Source organism: Salmo salar, chromosome 01 (genome assembly GCF_965601325.2).
Source record: "Salmo salar chromosome 01, fSalSal1, whole genome shotgun sequence".
Taxonomy (NCBI): Eukaryota; Metazoa; Chordata; class Actinopteri; order Salmoniformes; family Salmonidae; genus Salmo; species Salmo salar.
In genome coordinates, this window is record NC_138291.1 from 168,584,963 (window position 1) to 168,600,313 (window position 15,351).

A 15,351-nucleotide genomic window follows, 5' to 3' on the forward strand; every position below is an offset into this window, starting at 1 on the left:
TCAGATTCCAAACTCTCCACCATGGCCAAGACCAAAGAGCTCTCCAAGGATGTCAGGGACAAGATTGTAGACCTACACAAGGCAGGAATGGGCTACAAGACCATCGCCAAGCAGCTTGGTGAGAAGGTGACAACAGTTGGTGCGATTATTCGCAAATGGAAGAAACACAAAAGAACTGTCAATCTCCCTCGGCCTGGGGCTCCATGCAAGATCTCACCTCGTGGAGTTGCAATGATCATGAGAACGGTGAGAAATCAGCCCAGAACTACACGGGAGGATCTTGTCAATGATCTCAAGGCAGCTGGGACCATAGTCACCAAGAAAACAATTGGTAACACACTACGCCGTGAAGGACTGAAATCCTGCAGCGCCCGCAAGGTCCCCCTGCTCAAGAAAGCACATATACATGCCCGTCTGAAGTTTGAATCATTCAGATGTTCATTGGCAGAGGACAACTGGGTGAAATTGTTTAGGTCAGATGAGACCAAAATGTAGCTCTTTGGCATCAACTCAACTCGCCGTGTTTGGAGGAGGAGGAATGCTGCCTATGACCCCAAGAACACCACCCCCACTGTCAAACATGGAGGTGGAAACATTATGCTTTGGGGGTGTTTTTCTGCTAAGGGGACAGGACAACTTCACCGCATCAAAGGGACAATGGACGGGGCCATGTACCGTCAAATCTTGGGTGAGAACCTCCTTCCCTCAGTCAGGGCTTGAAAATGGGTCGTGGATGGGTATTCCAGCATGACAATGACCCAAAACACACGGCCAAGGCAACAAAGGAGTGGCTCAAGGAGAAGCACATTAAGTTCCTGGAGTGGCCTAGCCAGTCTCCAGACCTTAATCCCATAGAAAATCTGTGGAGGGAGCTGAAGGTTCGAGTTGCCAAACGTCAGCCTCGAAACCTTAATGACTTGGAGAAGATCTGCAAAGAGGAGTGGGACAAAATCCCTCCTGAGATGTGTGCAAACCTGGTGGCCAACTACAAGAAACATCTGACCTCTGTGATTGCCAACAAGGGTTTTGCCACCAAGTACTAAGTCATGTTTTGCAGATGGGTCAAATACTTATTTCCCTAATTAAAATGCAAATCAATTTATACAATTTTTGACATGTGTTTTTCTGGATTTTCTTGTTGTTATTCTGTCTCTCACTGTTCAAATAAACCTACCATTAAAAGTATAGACTGATCCTTTCTTTGTCAGTGGGCAAACGTACGAAATCAGCAGGGGATCAAATACTTTTTTCCCTCACTGTAAAGGGTCTGAAAACCAATGTAAATGTAATTTTTCTGTTTTTTATTTTTAGATTATTTGCAAACATATCTAAAAACATGTTTTCACTTTGATATTAATGGGTTATTGTGTGTAGATTGTGTAGATTTTTAATCCATTTTAGAATAAGGCTGTAACGTAATAAAATGTGGAAAAAGTCAATGGGTCTGAATAGTTTCCGAATGCACTGTATATATTTACAAAAAATATATTCGGGGGATTGGAAGTGATGCAGAAAATTTCATTGCTGGAACTTGGAACAATCTATCTGCAATTTCAAAGCTGATCCCCCCCCCCCCCCCCCCAAACTGTACAAAAAATAAATAAATACGAAATTATACCCTCTCTTACCTGGCGGGCACCTCAATGTTTGAGATAGCGTAGAAGTACTTGAGCAGGTTGTCTCTCTGCACGTACGTTCCCCCCAGGGCTGGCCGGAGCAGCCTCAGCCGGAGGTTAGTGAAGGTAAAGAAGTCCCTCAAGCCCTTCATACTCTCCATGCGCGTGTACAAGCTGTCCATGTTGAGTAACCTCGGTCCGGCAAACACCGCAAAACGCTCACGAACCTCGAACTTCACATTCTTATCGTTCTTCGACCCCACCCAGCGTGAGAACTGCTCAGTGCAGATGACACGGGTAATATTTGCAGGCAACAGGTCACGGACAAGCTTCGGCGGCATGTTGAAGGCATCTAGACAATCATCGGCGTAGAACTGGTAGGATTGCCAAGTGCGACCATGGTCCATGGACTTGTCCAGCACCATGATGGTGGGGCGGCCGTACTCGAAGGTGATGGCGATGTCATCGGTCAACTCCAGGCTCTTGTTCCAGGCCAGGGATATGTTGGCCAAGAGGGGTTCTGGGTAACGGGACCATGTAACTGTCTGCCAGTAGGTGATGCGGCCTGTGCGCTCGCGGTCCTGCATCAGCTGGGGAGGGTGGGCCAGGTCCGAGTTGGAGGCATCACACTCATCACTGCACAGGTAAGGGTTCTCCTGGAGAGGGGGAGGAGAGACGGGAGTGGAGGGAGGGAGAAGGGGAAAGAGGAGAGAGGGACAAGATAATCAGTTGCTAGTAAAGGGTTGCACTCACATATCAAGTCTCTAGCAGGTAAGTTGGAATATACTGTGACTGAAAAAAAACACACTGCTTCCAAGATATTGGAAAAAACTGATTTTATTACAATAGCAGTTTCAATCTATAGTCAGGCAAAATCATCAAAGCTTAGACTGAAACATTGGGTATCTTGAAACTTTATATGCGCATGAATTTATCCTTCTAATCAAGTCAGTGAACTACACCTGCACAGAAAACTAACCGTCAGTCAAAAGCACACAACCAGCCTATAACAAAAGCAAGTCACAGTTCTGTGGAGGCCGAGTTTATAAATCATCTGATTTATGATGACACTGCGATAATAGAAAAAAACAACAAGCATAAGCAAAACATATTGGACGTAGTTTGTGAAAAGCTATTCTCAGAAGAACCACTACTCAAATCTTAGCCTGAAGATATGTAGTCATACTGGTTGTCTTTCCTGCATAGTACATAGCTGTACATAGCCCATCTGTAAATAGCCCACCCAACAACCTACCTCATCCCCATATTGTTTTTATTTACTTTTTGCACACCAGTATTTCTACTTGCACATCTTCATCTGCTCATCTATCACTTCAGTGTTAATTTGCTAAATTGTAATTACTTCACTACTATGGCTTATTTATTGCCTTACCTCCTTACGCCATTTGCACACACTGTATATAGATGTTTCTATTGTGTTATTGACTGTACTTTTGTTTATCCTATGTGTTACTCTGTTGTTTTTTGTCACACTGCTTTGCTTTATCTTGGCCAGGTTGCAGTTGTAAATGAGAACTTGTTCTCAACCTGTTTAAATAAAGGTGAAATATTATTATTTTTTAAATATAGTAGTTCATTGATTGAATAATGTCACTGACTGGCCCAGAGATTCCAAATCAAATTTAATTGGTCACATATGCGCGATTAGCAGATGTTATTGAGGGTGTAGCGAAATGCTTGTGCTTCTAGCTCTAACAAGTAATATCTAACAAATTACACAACGTATACCCCATACACACAAATCTAAGTAGGAATGAATTAAGACTAGATAAATATGGACGAGTGATGTCAGAAGGGAACGGACTAAGATACAGTAGAATAGTATAGAATACAATATATAAATATGAGATGAGTAATGCAAGATATGTAAACATTATTAAGTAAATGAGATACCGTAGAATAGTTTAGAAAACATTATAACATGAGACGAGTAATGAGTAATGCAAGATATGTAAACATTAAGTGACTAAGATACAGTAGAATAGTATAGAATACAGTATATACACATAAGACGAGTAATGCCAGATATGTAAACCTTATTAAAGTGACTAGTGTTCCATTCCTTAAAGTGCCCATTTCTAGTCTATGCCTACTGGCAGCAGCCTCTAATGTACTAGTGATGACTGTTTAACAGTCTGATGGCCTTGAGAAAGAAGCTGTTTTTCAGTCTCTCGGTTCCATGTTTGATGCACCTGTACTGACCTCGCCTTCTGGATGATAGCGAGGTGATCAGGCAGTGGCTCGGGTGCTGTAGGTGTCCTGGAGGGTGGGTAGTTTGCCCCCGGTAATGCGTTGGGCAGACCACACCACCCTCTGGAGAGCCTTGCGGTTGCGGGCGGTGCAGTTGCCGTACCAGGCGGTAATACAGCCTGACAGGATGCTTTCAATAGTTTGTGAGGGTTTTAGGTGACAAGTCAAATTTCTTTAGTCTCCTGAGGTTGAAGACGCTCTGTTGTGCCTTCTTCACCACACTGTCTGTGTGGGTGGTCCATTTCAGTTTGTCTGTGATGTGTATGCCAAGGAACTTGAAGCTTTCCACCTTCTTCACTGCGGTCCCATCGATGTGGATAGGGGGGTGCACCCTCTGCTGTTTCCTGAAGTCCACGATCATCTCCTTTGCTTTGTTGACATTGAGTGAGAGGTTGTTTTCCAGGCACCACACTCCCTGAGCCCTCACCTCCTCCCTGTAGGCTGTCTCGTCATCGTTGGTAATCAAGCCTACTACTGTTGTGTCGTCTGCAAACTTAATGATTGAGTTGGAGGAGTGCTTGGCCACACAGTCATGGGCGAACAGGGAGTACAGGAGGGGGATGAGCACACACCCTTGTTGGGCCCCAGTGTTGAGGATCAGGAGACTGGAGGTGATGTTTCCTACCTTCATCACCTGGGGGCAGCCCGTCAGGATGTCCAGGACCCAGTTGCACAGGGCGGGGTTAAGACCCAGGGCCTCGAGCTTAATGATGAACTTAGAGGGTAATATGGTGTTGAATGCTGAGTTATAGTCAATATTCAGCATTCTTACATAGGTATTCTTCTTGTCCAGATGAGATAAGGCAGTGTGAAGAGTGATGGCGATTGCATCGTCTGTGGATCTATTGGGGCGGTAAGCAAATTGAAGTGGGTCTAGGGTGGCAGGTAAGGTGGAGGTGATATGATTCTTGACTAGTCTCTCAAAGCACTTCTAGATGACAGTGGTGAGTGCTGCGGGGCGATAGTCATTAAGTTCAGTTACCTTTGCCTTCTTGGGAACAGGAACAATGGTGGCCGTCTTGAAGCATGTGGGAACAGCAGACTGGGATAAGGTTTGATTGAATATGTCTGTAAACACACCAGCCAGCTGGTCTGCACATGCTCTGAGGACGCGGCTAGGGATGCCGTCTGGCCCGGCAGCCTTGCGAGGGTTAACACATTTAAATGTTTTACTGACGTCGGCCACGGAGAAGGAGAGCCTACTGTCCATGGTAGCGGGCCGCGTCGGTGGCACTGTGTTATCCTCACCCAGCTGTGTTGGGTTCAGTAGGGCACACAGTAGAACAAGTTTTTGAAACAGAAATGTATGTTTGTTGTTGTTGGACGATTTATCACACCATTTCAAAATGTTTGTTTCTGCTGAACACGGCCCTAGTGTTCCAGGCCATCAATCCTTGTTAAGAGAGGAAGAATGGAAAAACTAGCAGTACAAGATATCTTGAGGCTACCGAATTGAACAGCCCTGCTATAGAAGATCTAACCGTGTGGGTGGCTATGACTTAATACTGAAACGACTGGGTCTTTCTCCCAACAACAACATTAGATGAGATCCTCCCACTCTCACTAGGGAGACGTGGCACGCTTATTTCCTCTCAGATAACCTCATTAACTACTGCTGATATCACCCTCTTATTAGACGTAACACAACGAGGCACAGACACAACACAGTAAAACAGTGAGAGATGCCTGTGAAACACAACAGCTTGCTACTCCATAATACACAACTAGGGTTGCAAAACCCTAGAAACTTTCCCAAAACTCATTGGAAGATTCCAGGAATCAGCAGGAAATCAGCAGGAAATCAGCAGGAAATCAGCAGGAAAACAGCAGGAAATCAGCAGGAAATCAGCAGGAAAACAGCAGGAAAACAGCAGGAAAACAGCAGGAAATCAGCAGGAAAACAGCAGGAAAACAGCAGGAAAACAGCAGGAAAACAGCAGGAAATCAGCAGGAAATCAGCAGGAAATCAGCAGGAAAACAGCAGGAAATCAGCAGGAAATCAGCAGGAAAACAGCAGGAAATCAGCAGGAAAACAGCAGGAAATCAGCAGGAAAACAGCAGGAAAACAGCAGGAAAACAGCAGGAAATCAGCAGGAAATCAGCAGGAAATCAGCAGGAAAACAGCAGGAAATCAGCAGGAAATCAGCAGGAAAACAGCAGGAAATCAGCAGGAAATCAGCAGGAAATCAGCAGGAAAACAGCAGGAAAACAGCAGGAAAACAGCAGGAAAACAGCAGGAAATCAGCAGGAAAACAGCAGGAAATCAGCAGGAAAACAGCAGGAAATCAGCAGGAAATCCGGAATCCTCCAACCAGGATTTCAAACCGGAATCTGGCCCTAGGTCAAGAAAAGGTACACATTTTTGTCCACCCCTACCTCCTGCTTCCGATGCAGCAACCTACATTGGAGAGGATTTGTGACCTGCCCTAAGGAAACGACCCCTGACCTCCAAATCCTATTGAAAATGATTACACTCAACTGACACTGTCACACTGTCCCAGATACACAAGGACACGTAGGTTACATAGCGGAACTGCAATAATGCAATATACAGGACAGAGTGACGGAGGGTCTGTGTAGAGAATTATGCAAATACAGTGTTTGTGTATTTGTGGTTTTACAAGCACATCTGAAACTGGTGTGGAACTGAGCAGTGATGCACTAAATTATGCACTTGACCTTATTGTCTGACCTCTCTGTTTCTTAGATAATCAGGGAGGGGGGAAGTATTTTGTTGTGTATGGGAGGGTTGCGTGTGAGTGGCTGTGTGTTGGTATTTGTTTAACCCCCCTCTCCCCTCCCTTTCTCTTTCCTTACCCCCTCTCCCCTCCTCTTCTCTTTCTTCTACCCTGCCCCATATAGCTACCTCCTGCCAGCAGTATGTACACACACACACACACACACACACACACACACACACACACACACACACACACACACACACACACACACACACACACACACACACACACACACACACACACACAGATCCCAGCCAACTGCTACAGCAGGTGGCCCGCACCGCTAATCCCATCCAGCATTTATCCTCGCTGGGATCCTGTTGCAGCGACGATGAGCACCACGGCGATGGAACTCTGTCGCCGTAAACATGCGGCAGTAATAAGCAGGTTCCCTTTTTGGGTGGGACGCGTCCCAATCGGAGCAGAAGCTTGCTCATTCCCTTAAGCTTAGGGACCTAGATCTGGCTCAGAATACACAATAACCATGGTCTAGAAACAATCTAACCTAAGTACGAGACTCAGTCAGAACACATGTAGTTAATTTTAGCCAGTTTGCTACAGCAGGAAAATAATCCTGCTGCAACAGCAAATGTGAAATATTATGTGAATTATAATTAACGGCCATTTTTGTAGGGGTTGATACAGTTTTTGTTAGGGAAAATCAAGTCTGAAATTTCAAAGTGGGAATTCCAAACTTTAGAAGCATTTTTAACTCAAATACACTACTGGTTTACATTTAATGCTGTGCAAAACAATTATCAGCAACAAAAGAGTGATCAAATTAAGATCTTACATCTGTAAACAGTATTTTATGAGCTGATATGACGCGTCCCAATTGGAACAAAAGCTTGCTTGAGCCCTCATTCCCTACACCTGAGGGTTCTAGATTTGGATACTGACACTCAATCATAATGGTCTAAAACACTAAAACCTAGGTGTGATACTCTGAATCTGAGAAATATATATTTTTTGTGTGATTTGGAGAATGTATGGAGCAGATGCAAATATAAATGGGCATATCCATCTTTATGAGAGGAAACACTCCAGTAAGTTACAGAGACATCCGAACACTAAACAACTATGTAACAAACATAATATTCAATTCAAACAACTCACAATATCAATACAATTTGTCTGTTTGTCTAAGAAGGAATAGGACTCAATCAAATTCAAATGACCTACATCAAAATTAACAGAAGGCATGCTTTGTAATCTCTCTCTCTCTCTCTCTCTCTCATTCTCCTTGCCAGCAAGGGCAATAAAGTCCAGGACAGCCAAAGAACACAATGTAGTTTCTTTGGAACAATCATCCAATGAAATAACCATCCCATTAAAACAGCCCACAGTGAGACAGAGCCAGGGATATTACTTCCTGGCTCAGTGTGTTTGTTTTGTTGTTTGCTGTGAGTTAAGGTCACCAGAGGACTCTGTCTCCCTTGCCCTGTTGGGGAATGTGATTGTCCCGTACATAAGAAGTGTATGTCTGTTACATTTTAGAAAGTCGCTCTTATCAAGAGCGACTTTAGGTAAAGAGTGCGCACATTTTCATTCGTCCTGGTCCCCAATGGGAATCAAACCCACAACCCTGGCGTTGCAAGTGCCATGCTCTACCAACTGAACCACGTGTGTGTCAGTTATTATGCTGTTGAGTGTGTGAGTGATATTGGGAGTAGTAGTGATAGGATGAGTGATGAATTGTTTGAGCATGTGCGCACGCACGTGTGAGCGTGTGGGTATCAGTGTGTCTATCAGTGTGAGTGGAAGTGTGTGTCTATGTGTCTGCAACATTATGCTAAACCTCTTTGTCACTCAAGATGGTGCAGACAGAGAGGACCGCCTCGCTTCTAGTCCTTATGAAACTTTGCAGTATTTCGTTTTTTTTATGTATTATTTCTTACATTTTTAGTCCAGACAATCTTAAGTGTTATTACATACTATTGGAAGAACTATTGGATATCAGAGCGACATCAACTTACCAGCACTATGACCAGGAATACGACTTTCCCAAAGCGGATCCTTTGTCCGAACCACTCAGGGCATTTGAACTGATTCCAGAGGCTAACCCAAAACAACCCCGCCGGAGAAGAGGAAGACGGAGCGGTCTTCTGGTCAGACTTCGGAGGCGCGCACACCACCCTCCGCTTACGAGTATGTTACTCGCTAATGTCCAGTCTCTAGATAACAAAATCGACGAAATCAGGTGTGGAAGGACCACCAGAGTGCAGGCTGGGCTCACGGATAGTAGCCCAACCAGGCATGTGAGTCAAGGTGACGGTACTAATGACATATTCTCTTTCCCCTACGAGAGAGAGGAGGGAACCAGCAGAGAGGAGAGGAAAAAGAAAGAATAAGAGTGGTTGCTCCGCCAAAGGAGAGGACGTATTTTGGAAGGCGAGGGGAAGAAGAAGATAAACCATCTCTGGAGAATGGCCACCAAGAGAGGGCAGCTATCCACGAAGAACCATTAAGACGGTGACAAACCCGTGATTTTTGTTATAGTTTAAAGATAATCGTCTTGTGTTCCTGTTTCATCTGAAGAAGAAGATGTATGTTGTTCCTTGGGAGATTCTCATTGGTTGTGTTGGAGTGTTTGTATTGACAGAAATCCCTCAATAGAGAACTGTGTTTAATCAAGAAAACCCACTCCTGACTCGTTTATTCCACCTTTCCGCTTTAGAGTGACACCAAATTACTTGGTCAGCTCACACAGGGCAAGGGCTGCTTTCCAGAGAGACATCAGGGATTGTAACATACTCTGTTTCACAGAAACATGGCTCTCTCGGGATATGCAGTCGGAGTCGGTACAGCCACCTGGATTCTTTGTGCGTTGCGCGGACAAAAAATAAACATCTCTCCGGGAAGAATAAGGGTGGTGGTGTATGTTTCATGATCAACGACTCACGGTGGAATTGTAACAACATACAGGAACTCAAGTCCTTTTGTTCACCTGACCTAGAATTCCTCACAGTCAAATGCAGACTGTTTTATCTCCCAAGAGAATTCTCGTCATTTATTGTCACAGCTGTGTATATCCCCCCTCAAGCTGACACCACGACGGCCCTCAAGGAACTTCACTGGACTTTATGCAAACTTGAAACCATATATCCTGAGGCTGCATTTATTGTAGCTGGGGATTTTAACAAAGCAAATTTGAGAACAAGGCTCCCTAAATTCTATCAGCATATCGACTGTAGCTGGAAAAACACTAGATCACTGTTACTCTACCTTCCACGATGCATACAAGGCCCTCTCCCGCCCTCCTATTGGCAAATCTGACCACAAGTCAATTTTGCTCCTCCCTTCCTATAGACAGAAACTCACGGAATCTGACCAATCGGAATCCACGCTCAAGATTGTTTTGATCACGCCGACTGGGATATGTTCCTTACCTGTCACCCTAGACCCACTTCAATTTGCTTACCGCCCCAATAGATCCACAGACGATGCAATCACCCTCATACTGCATACTGCCCTATCCATCTGGAAAAGAGGAATACCTAGGTAAAAATGCTGTTCATTGACTATAGCTCAGCATTCAACACCGTAGTACCCTCCAAGCTCATCATTAAGCTTGAGGCCCTGAACCCCGCCCTGTGCAATTGGGTCCTGCCCCCAAGTGGTGAAGGTAGGAAACAACATATCCACTCCGCTGATCCTCAACACTGGGGCCCGACAAGGGTGCGTGCTCAGCCCCCTCACGTACTCACTGTTCACCCACGACTGCGTGGCCATGCACGCTTCCAACATAATCATCAAGTTTTCAGACAACACAACAGTATTGGGCTTGATTACCAACAACGCCGAAACAGCCTACAGAGAGGAGGTGAGGGCTATCGGAGTGTGGTGTCAGGAAAACAACCTCTCACTCAACGTCAACAAAACAAAGGAGATGATCGTGGACTTCAGGTAACAGCAGAGGGAGCACCCCCCTATCCACATCGACGGGACAGCAGTGGAGAAATTGGAAAGTTAAGTTCCTTGGTGTACACATCACAGACAAACTGAAATGGTCCACTCACACAGACAGCGTGGTGAAGAAGGCGCAACAGAGCCTCTTCAACCTCAGGAGGCTGAAGAAATGTGTCTTGTCAACTAAAACCCTCACAAACTTGTACAGGTGCACTACTGAGAGCATCCTGTCAGGCTGTATCACCACCTGGTACGGCAACTGCACTACCCACAACCACAGAGCTCTCCAGAGGGTGGCGCGGTCTGCACAATGCATCACCGGGGGCAAACTACTTGCCCTTGAGGACACCTACACCACCCGATGTCACAGGAAGGCCAAAAAGATCATCAAGGACAACAACCAGCCGAGCCACTGTCTGTTCACCCCGCTACCATCCAGAAGGCGGGGTCAGTACAGGTGCATTAAAGCTGGGACCGAGAGACTGAAAAACAGCTTCTATCTCAAGGCCATCAGACTGTTAACCTCTCTAGGGTAGGTGGGACGAAATCGTCTCGCACTATTCAACAGCCAGTGACACATCAGAGCGCCAAATTTAAAACGACAAAATGTCATAATTCAAAGTTCTCAAACATAGGACTATTTTACACCATTTGAAAGATAAGACTCTCATTAATCTAACCACACTGTCCGATTTCAAAAAGGCTTTACAGCGAAAGCAAAACGTTAGATTATGTTAGGAGAGTACATAGTCAGAAATAACCACAGCCATTTTTCAAGCAAGCATATATGTCACAAAAACCAAAAAACACAGCTAAATGCAGCACTAACCTTTGATGATCTTCATCAGATGACACTCCTAGGACATTATGTTATACAATACATGCATGTTTTGTTCAATCAAGTTCATATTTATATCAAAAATCTGCTTTTTACATTAGCATGTGATGTTCAGAACTAGCAACTAGCATACACACCGCAAACTTCCGGTGAATTTACTTAATTACTCACGATTAACGTTCACAAAATACATAACAGTTATTTTAAGAATTATAGATACAGAACTCCTTTATACAATCGCGGTGTCAGATTTTAAAATAGCTTTTCGGTGAAAGCACATTTTGCAATATTCTGAGTAGATAGCCCGGCCATCACGGCTAGCTAATTTGACACCCACCAAGTTTGGCCCTCACCAAACTCAGATTTACTATAAGAAAAATTGGATTACCTTTGCTGTTCTTCGTCAGAATGCACTCCCAGGACTTCTACTTCAACAACAAATGTTGTTTTCGTTCGAAATAATCCATAGTTATATTGAAATAGCTCCGTTTTGTTCGTGCGCTCAGGTCACAAGCCGAAGGGTGACGCGCGAGCGCATTTCGTGACAAAAGAGTTCAAAATATTCCATTACCGTACTTCGAAGCATGTCAAACGCTGTTTAAAATCAATTTTTATGCGATTTTTCTCGTAAAATAGCGATAATATTCCAACCGGGCGACGTTGTATTCGTTCAAAGACTGAAAGAACAAAATGGAGAATTCACATGAACGCGCATCTCCAGTGTCACTGTCCCCAGGCAGGCCAGTAACAAACTCTGCTGCTGTTCTTTGTCCAGAGACTGCAGACATCTTATTACACTTTCTGGCGCCTTCTGAGAGCCAATGGAAGCCTTAGAAAATGTCACGTTACAGCACAGATGCTGTATTTTCGATAGAGAGGCTACAGAAGGACAATAAATTGTCAGACAGGGCACTTCCTGTATGGAATCTTCTCAGGTTTTGGCCTGCCATATGAGTTCTGTTATACTCACAGACACCATTCAAACAGTTTTAGAAACTTTAGAGTGTTTTCTATCCAAATCTACTAATTATATGCATATTCTAGTTTCTGGGCAGGAGTGGTAAACTGATTAAATCGGGGTACGTTTTTTTCCGGCCGTGCAAATACTGCCCCCTAGCCCCAACAGGTTAAACAGCCATCACAAACAGAGAGGCTGCTGCCTACATACAGACTTGAAATCATTGGCCACTTTAATAAATGGATCACTAGTCACTTTAATAATGCCACTTTAATAATGTTTACATATTTTGCCTTACTCATCTCATAAGTATATACTGTATTTTATACAATTTATTGCATCTTGCTTATGCCGCTCTGTCATTGCTCATCCATATATTTTTATTTATATATTGTTATTCCATTCCTTTACTTAGATTTGTGTGCATTAGGTAGTTGTTATGGAATTGTTAGATTACTTGTTAGATATTGCTGCACTGTCGGCTCTAGAAGCACAATCATTTTGCTACACTCGCAATAACATCTGCTAAATGTGTGTATGTGACCAATACAATTTGATTTGAAGTTGATGGTGACGAGGGCCGGGGCATCTGGCTACTGCTACATCACAGGACAGTCTGTGTTCAGATTACCAGCAGCCAGGTCTGCTCTAAACAGGTTTGCACTGAACAGGTCTGAACTGAACAGGTCTGCACTGAACAGGTCTGCTCTGTACAGGTCTGCTCTGTACAGGTCTGCTCTGATGCCTAAGAGATGAAGGGAGAGCAACTCTCAGGGGATGGAACTTACATTATAACAGGACAGGAGGGCAGCCAGGAAATCCTGGCCTGCTCTTCAGCTGTACTACGTCCTGAACTCCCTCAGGACACAACCGATGTATACCATGACTATAGGAACACTTAACACTAGACTGTGTTCCATATACAGTTGTCATGACGTGGCCCTCTTTGGGTATAGCGTGCCTTTCCCCTCTCTCTCGCCTACACCCAGGCTGCTGTTATCTCAGGTCGTAAATTCCTGGAGGAGACTCTCTTCCTCATGGCCAGACATTATAGAGAGAGAAAAGGTTTCACAGAGAGAACAAAGGAACTTCTTCCACCTCACAGAACTTGAGAACTGAACAATTTTCATGTTCTGGAGAATGTATAAATGGTCGGTGAAATAGCCAGCTACGAACTGGTCCGCTTTGTACAATTTTGTGAAACTTATGAGAGACAATGCAGCCTCATTACCATAACCCTGTTTATACAAGAGTCTCAGTTGTGAGGCTTGCATCTAATTGTTGTATAAAATGAATGAGTAAAGATGAAACTATTTGTGCAATTATGTAACGTGATTTTAAACAGTTTAATGAAGGAAACTCCAATTCCCTTTGGAGTTGAACTAAATCATTGGCCCGCCCCATGAGCACAGACATTGATCTGGCGTCATGGGACAGCCCCTTTCTGTTCTTCCGAATATAACCCCCACCTTGGGAATTTATCTCGAGACCATGCTTCTCTCAGTTACGAGAGGGCTAAGGTTTGAGTAGAGACCAGCTTACCTCGATAACCACGAGAGGGCTAAGGTTTCAGACGATTGCTGAATTCTTAACCATACCACGTGGTTAAACTCTGAGACTATCGAACCGACAGAATAAGAACAAATCTTTGATACTAATTACTAGTCTGCAGCTAGGAATTCGGTACCATTGAACGCGAAGACCGACAACCGCCGAAACATCTATTCTATAACAACATTGCTGAATGTATCTCTGAACCATTTTAACCACGGCAGAGAGAGAGAGAGAGAGGGCAGACAAACTCTCCAATAGAAACGAACTTTCCAACAGAGATCACGACGACACACTGAGCGTAAATATATATATTGATTGCAATTATTCCCGAATGAGTGAGCGTTCATGTGCAAAGGATTAGCACTTCAATTGTTATAATTATCAACTTTGTAGTGTCTTTTATCTCAGTCGATCCCCACTTCCCTTTTGTCCACCAAGCCGCGATACCGGTTTAACCCACTAAGGCGCATTCCCCTATCATTTCCTTGTTTGTTTGTGCATTTCTGTGATTATTTAGTTAGTTAATAAATAAATGATTTAAGACAATTGATGTATGGATGATTCATAGTGAAGACTGGGTTCGTGCAGATAACCAACAATTTACGACGTTTAGAATGAGACTAACGTGAGGTAAAGAATAATTCATTAATTAGAAGACTAATAGATATTAAAATATCTGAAAGTTATATTAGGAAAATTATAACTTTGTAATCTGAATATTTTCCTTGGTGCCCCGACTTCCTAGTTAATTACAGTTACATGATTAAGTTTGTTTAATCACGTAATAACAATTATAGAGAATTTTTGATGAAAATAAGTCTTCAGTTTAATGATGCCAAAGACACGACACAGTACTCAGTCCAATTACTACTAAAAGAACACTCAGGGGGAACCACTGTTAGTGTACACCTGTTGTTTACGAAGCATGAAACAAAGAATAAACAACAACAATTGATTGGATTCTTATAATCTTTGGGGACATCCTGCCATTCTTGTTTACTGTAATCCCATGAGGGAGGAAATCCTAACTAACTATATAGACTATGTTCCAAATATTGTACTCAATCCAAGGATCAGACAGGTGAAGTGCTATCATCGGGAAGCTTAGAGGTGGTTTGAGTTCTTCACCTCAAGCTGTCTGAGCCTTGCAACAGATCCTCCTTAGTCCCACCTTGAATGGCCCAAGACTCTATTGATATTAGGCCACCAACAAGCCATGTGTACCTAAACAGTATCGCGCACACACGCACTTACTAAACACACACACACACACACACATACACACTGCCTGTGTAAGCTTGTAACATGCATTACCATGAAAGCATAAAGCCTCCTGAAAATTCTCAGCAACGAAACAGTGATTCAAATTAAGAAATTAAATGATGAAACCATTTTTTTTTTTATTATGCCAAGACTATGTTAATACACTGATGATAATTGCCTATGAAGCAGAAGGCCTTTAAT

The 15,351-nt window shown here is 43.6% G+C and overlaps 1 protein-coding gene across 4 annotated transcripts in view; it reads right to left on the minus strand.

Annotated features, from left to right (window-relative positions):
* The window catches only part of ntng2b (netrin g2b), a 126,884-nt gene that overhangs the window by 87,612 nt on the left and 23,921 nt on the right, over positions 1–15,351 (minus strand). For all 4 annotated transcript variants that reach the window (XM_082956180.1, XM_082956187.1, XM_082956184.1 and 1 more), the window contains one exon: positions 1,629–2,272. In XM_082956180.1, coding sequence (XP_082812306.1) covers positions 1,629–2,272 — 644 coding nt within the window. The remainder of the gene's footprint in view (positions 1–1,628; positions 2,273–15,351) is intronic.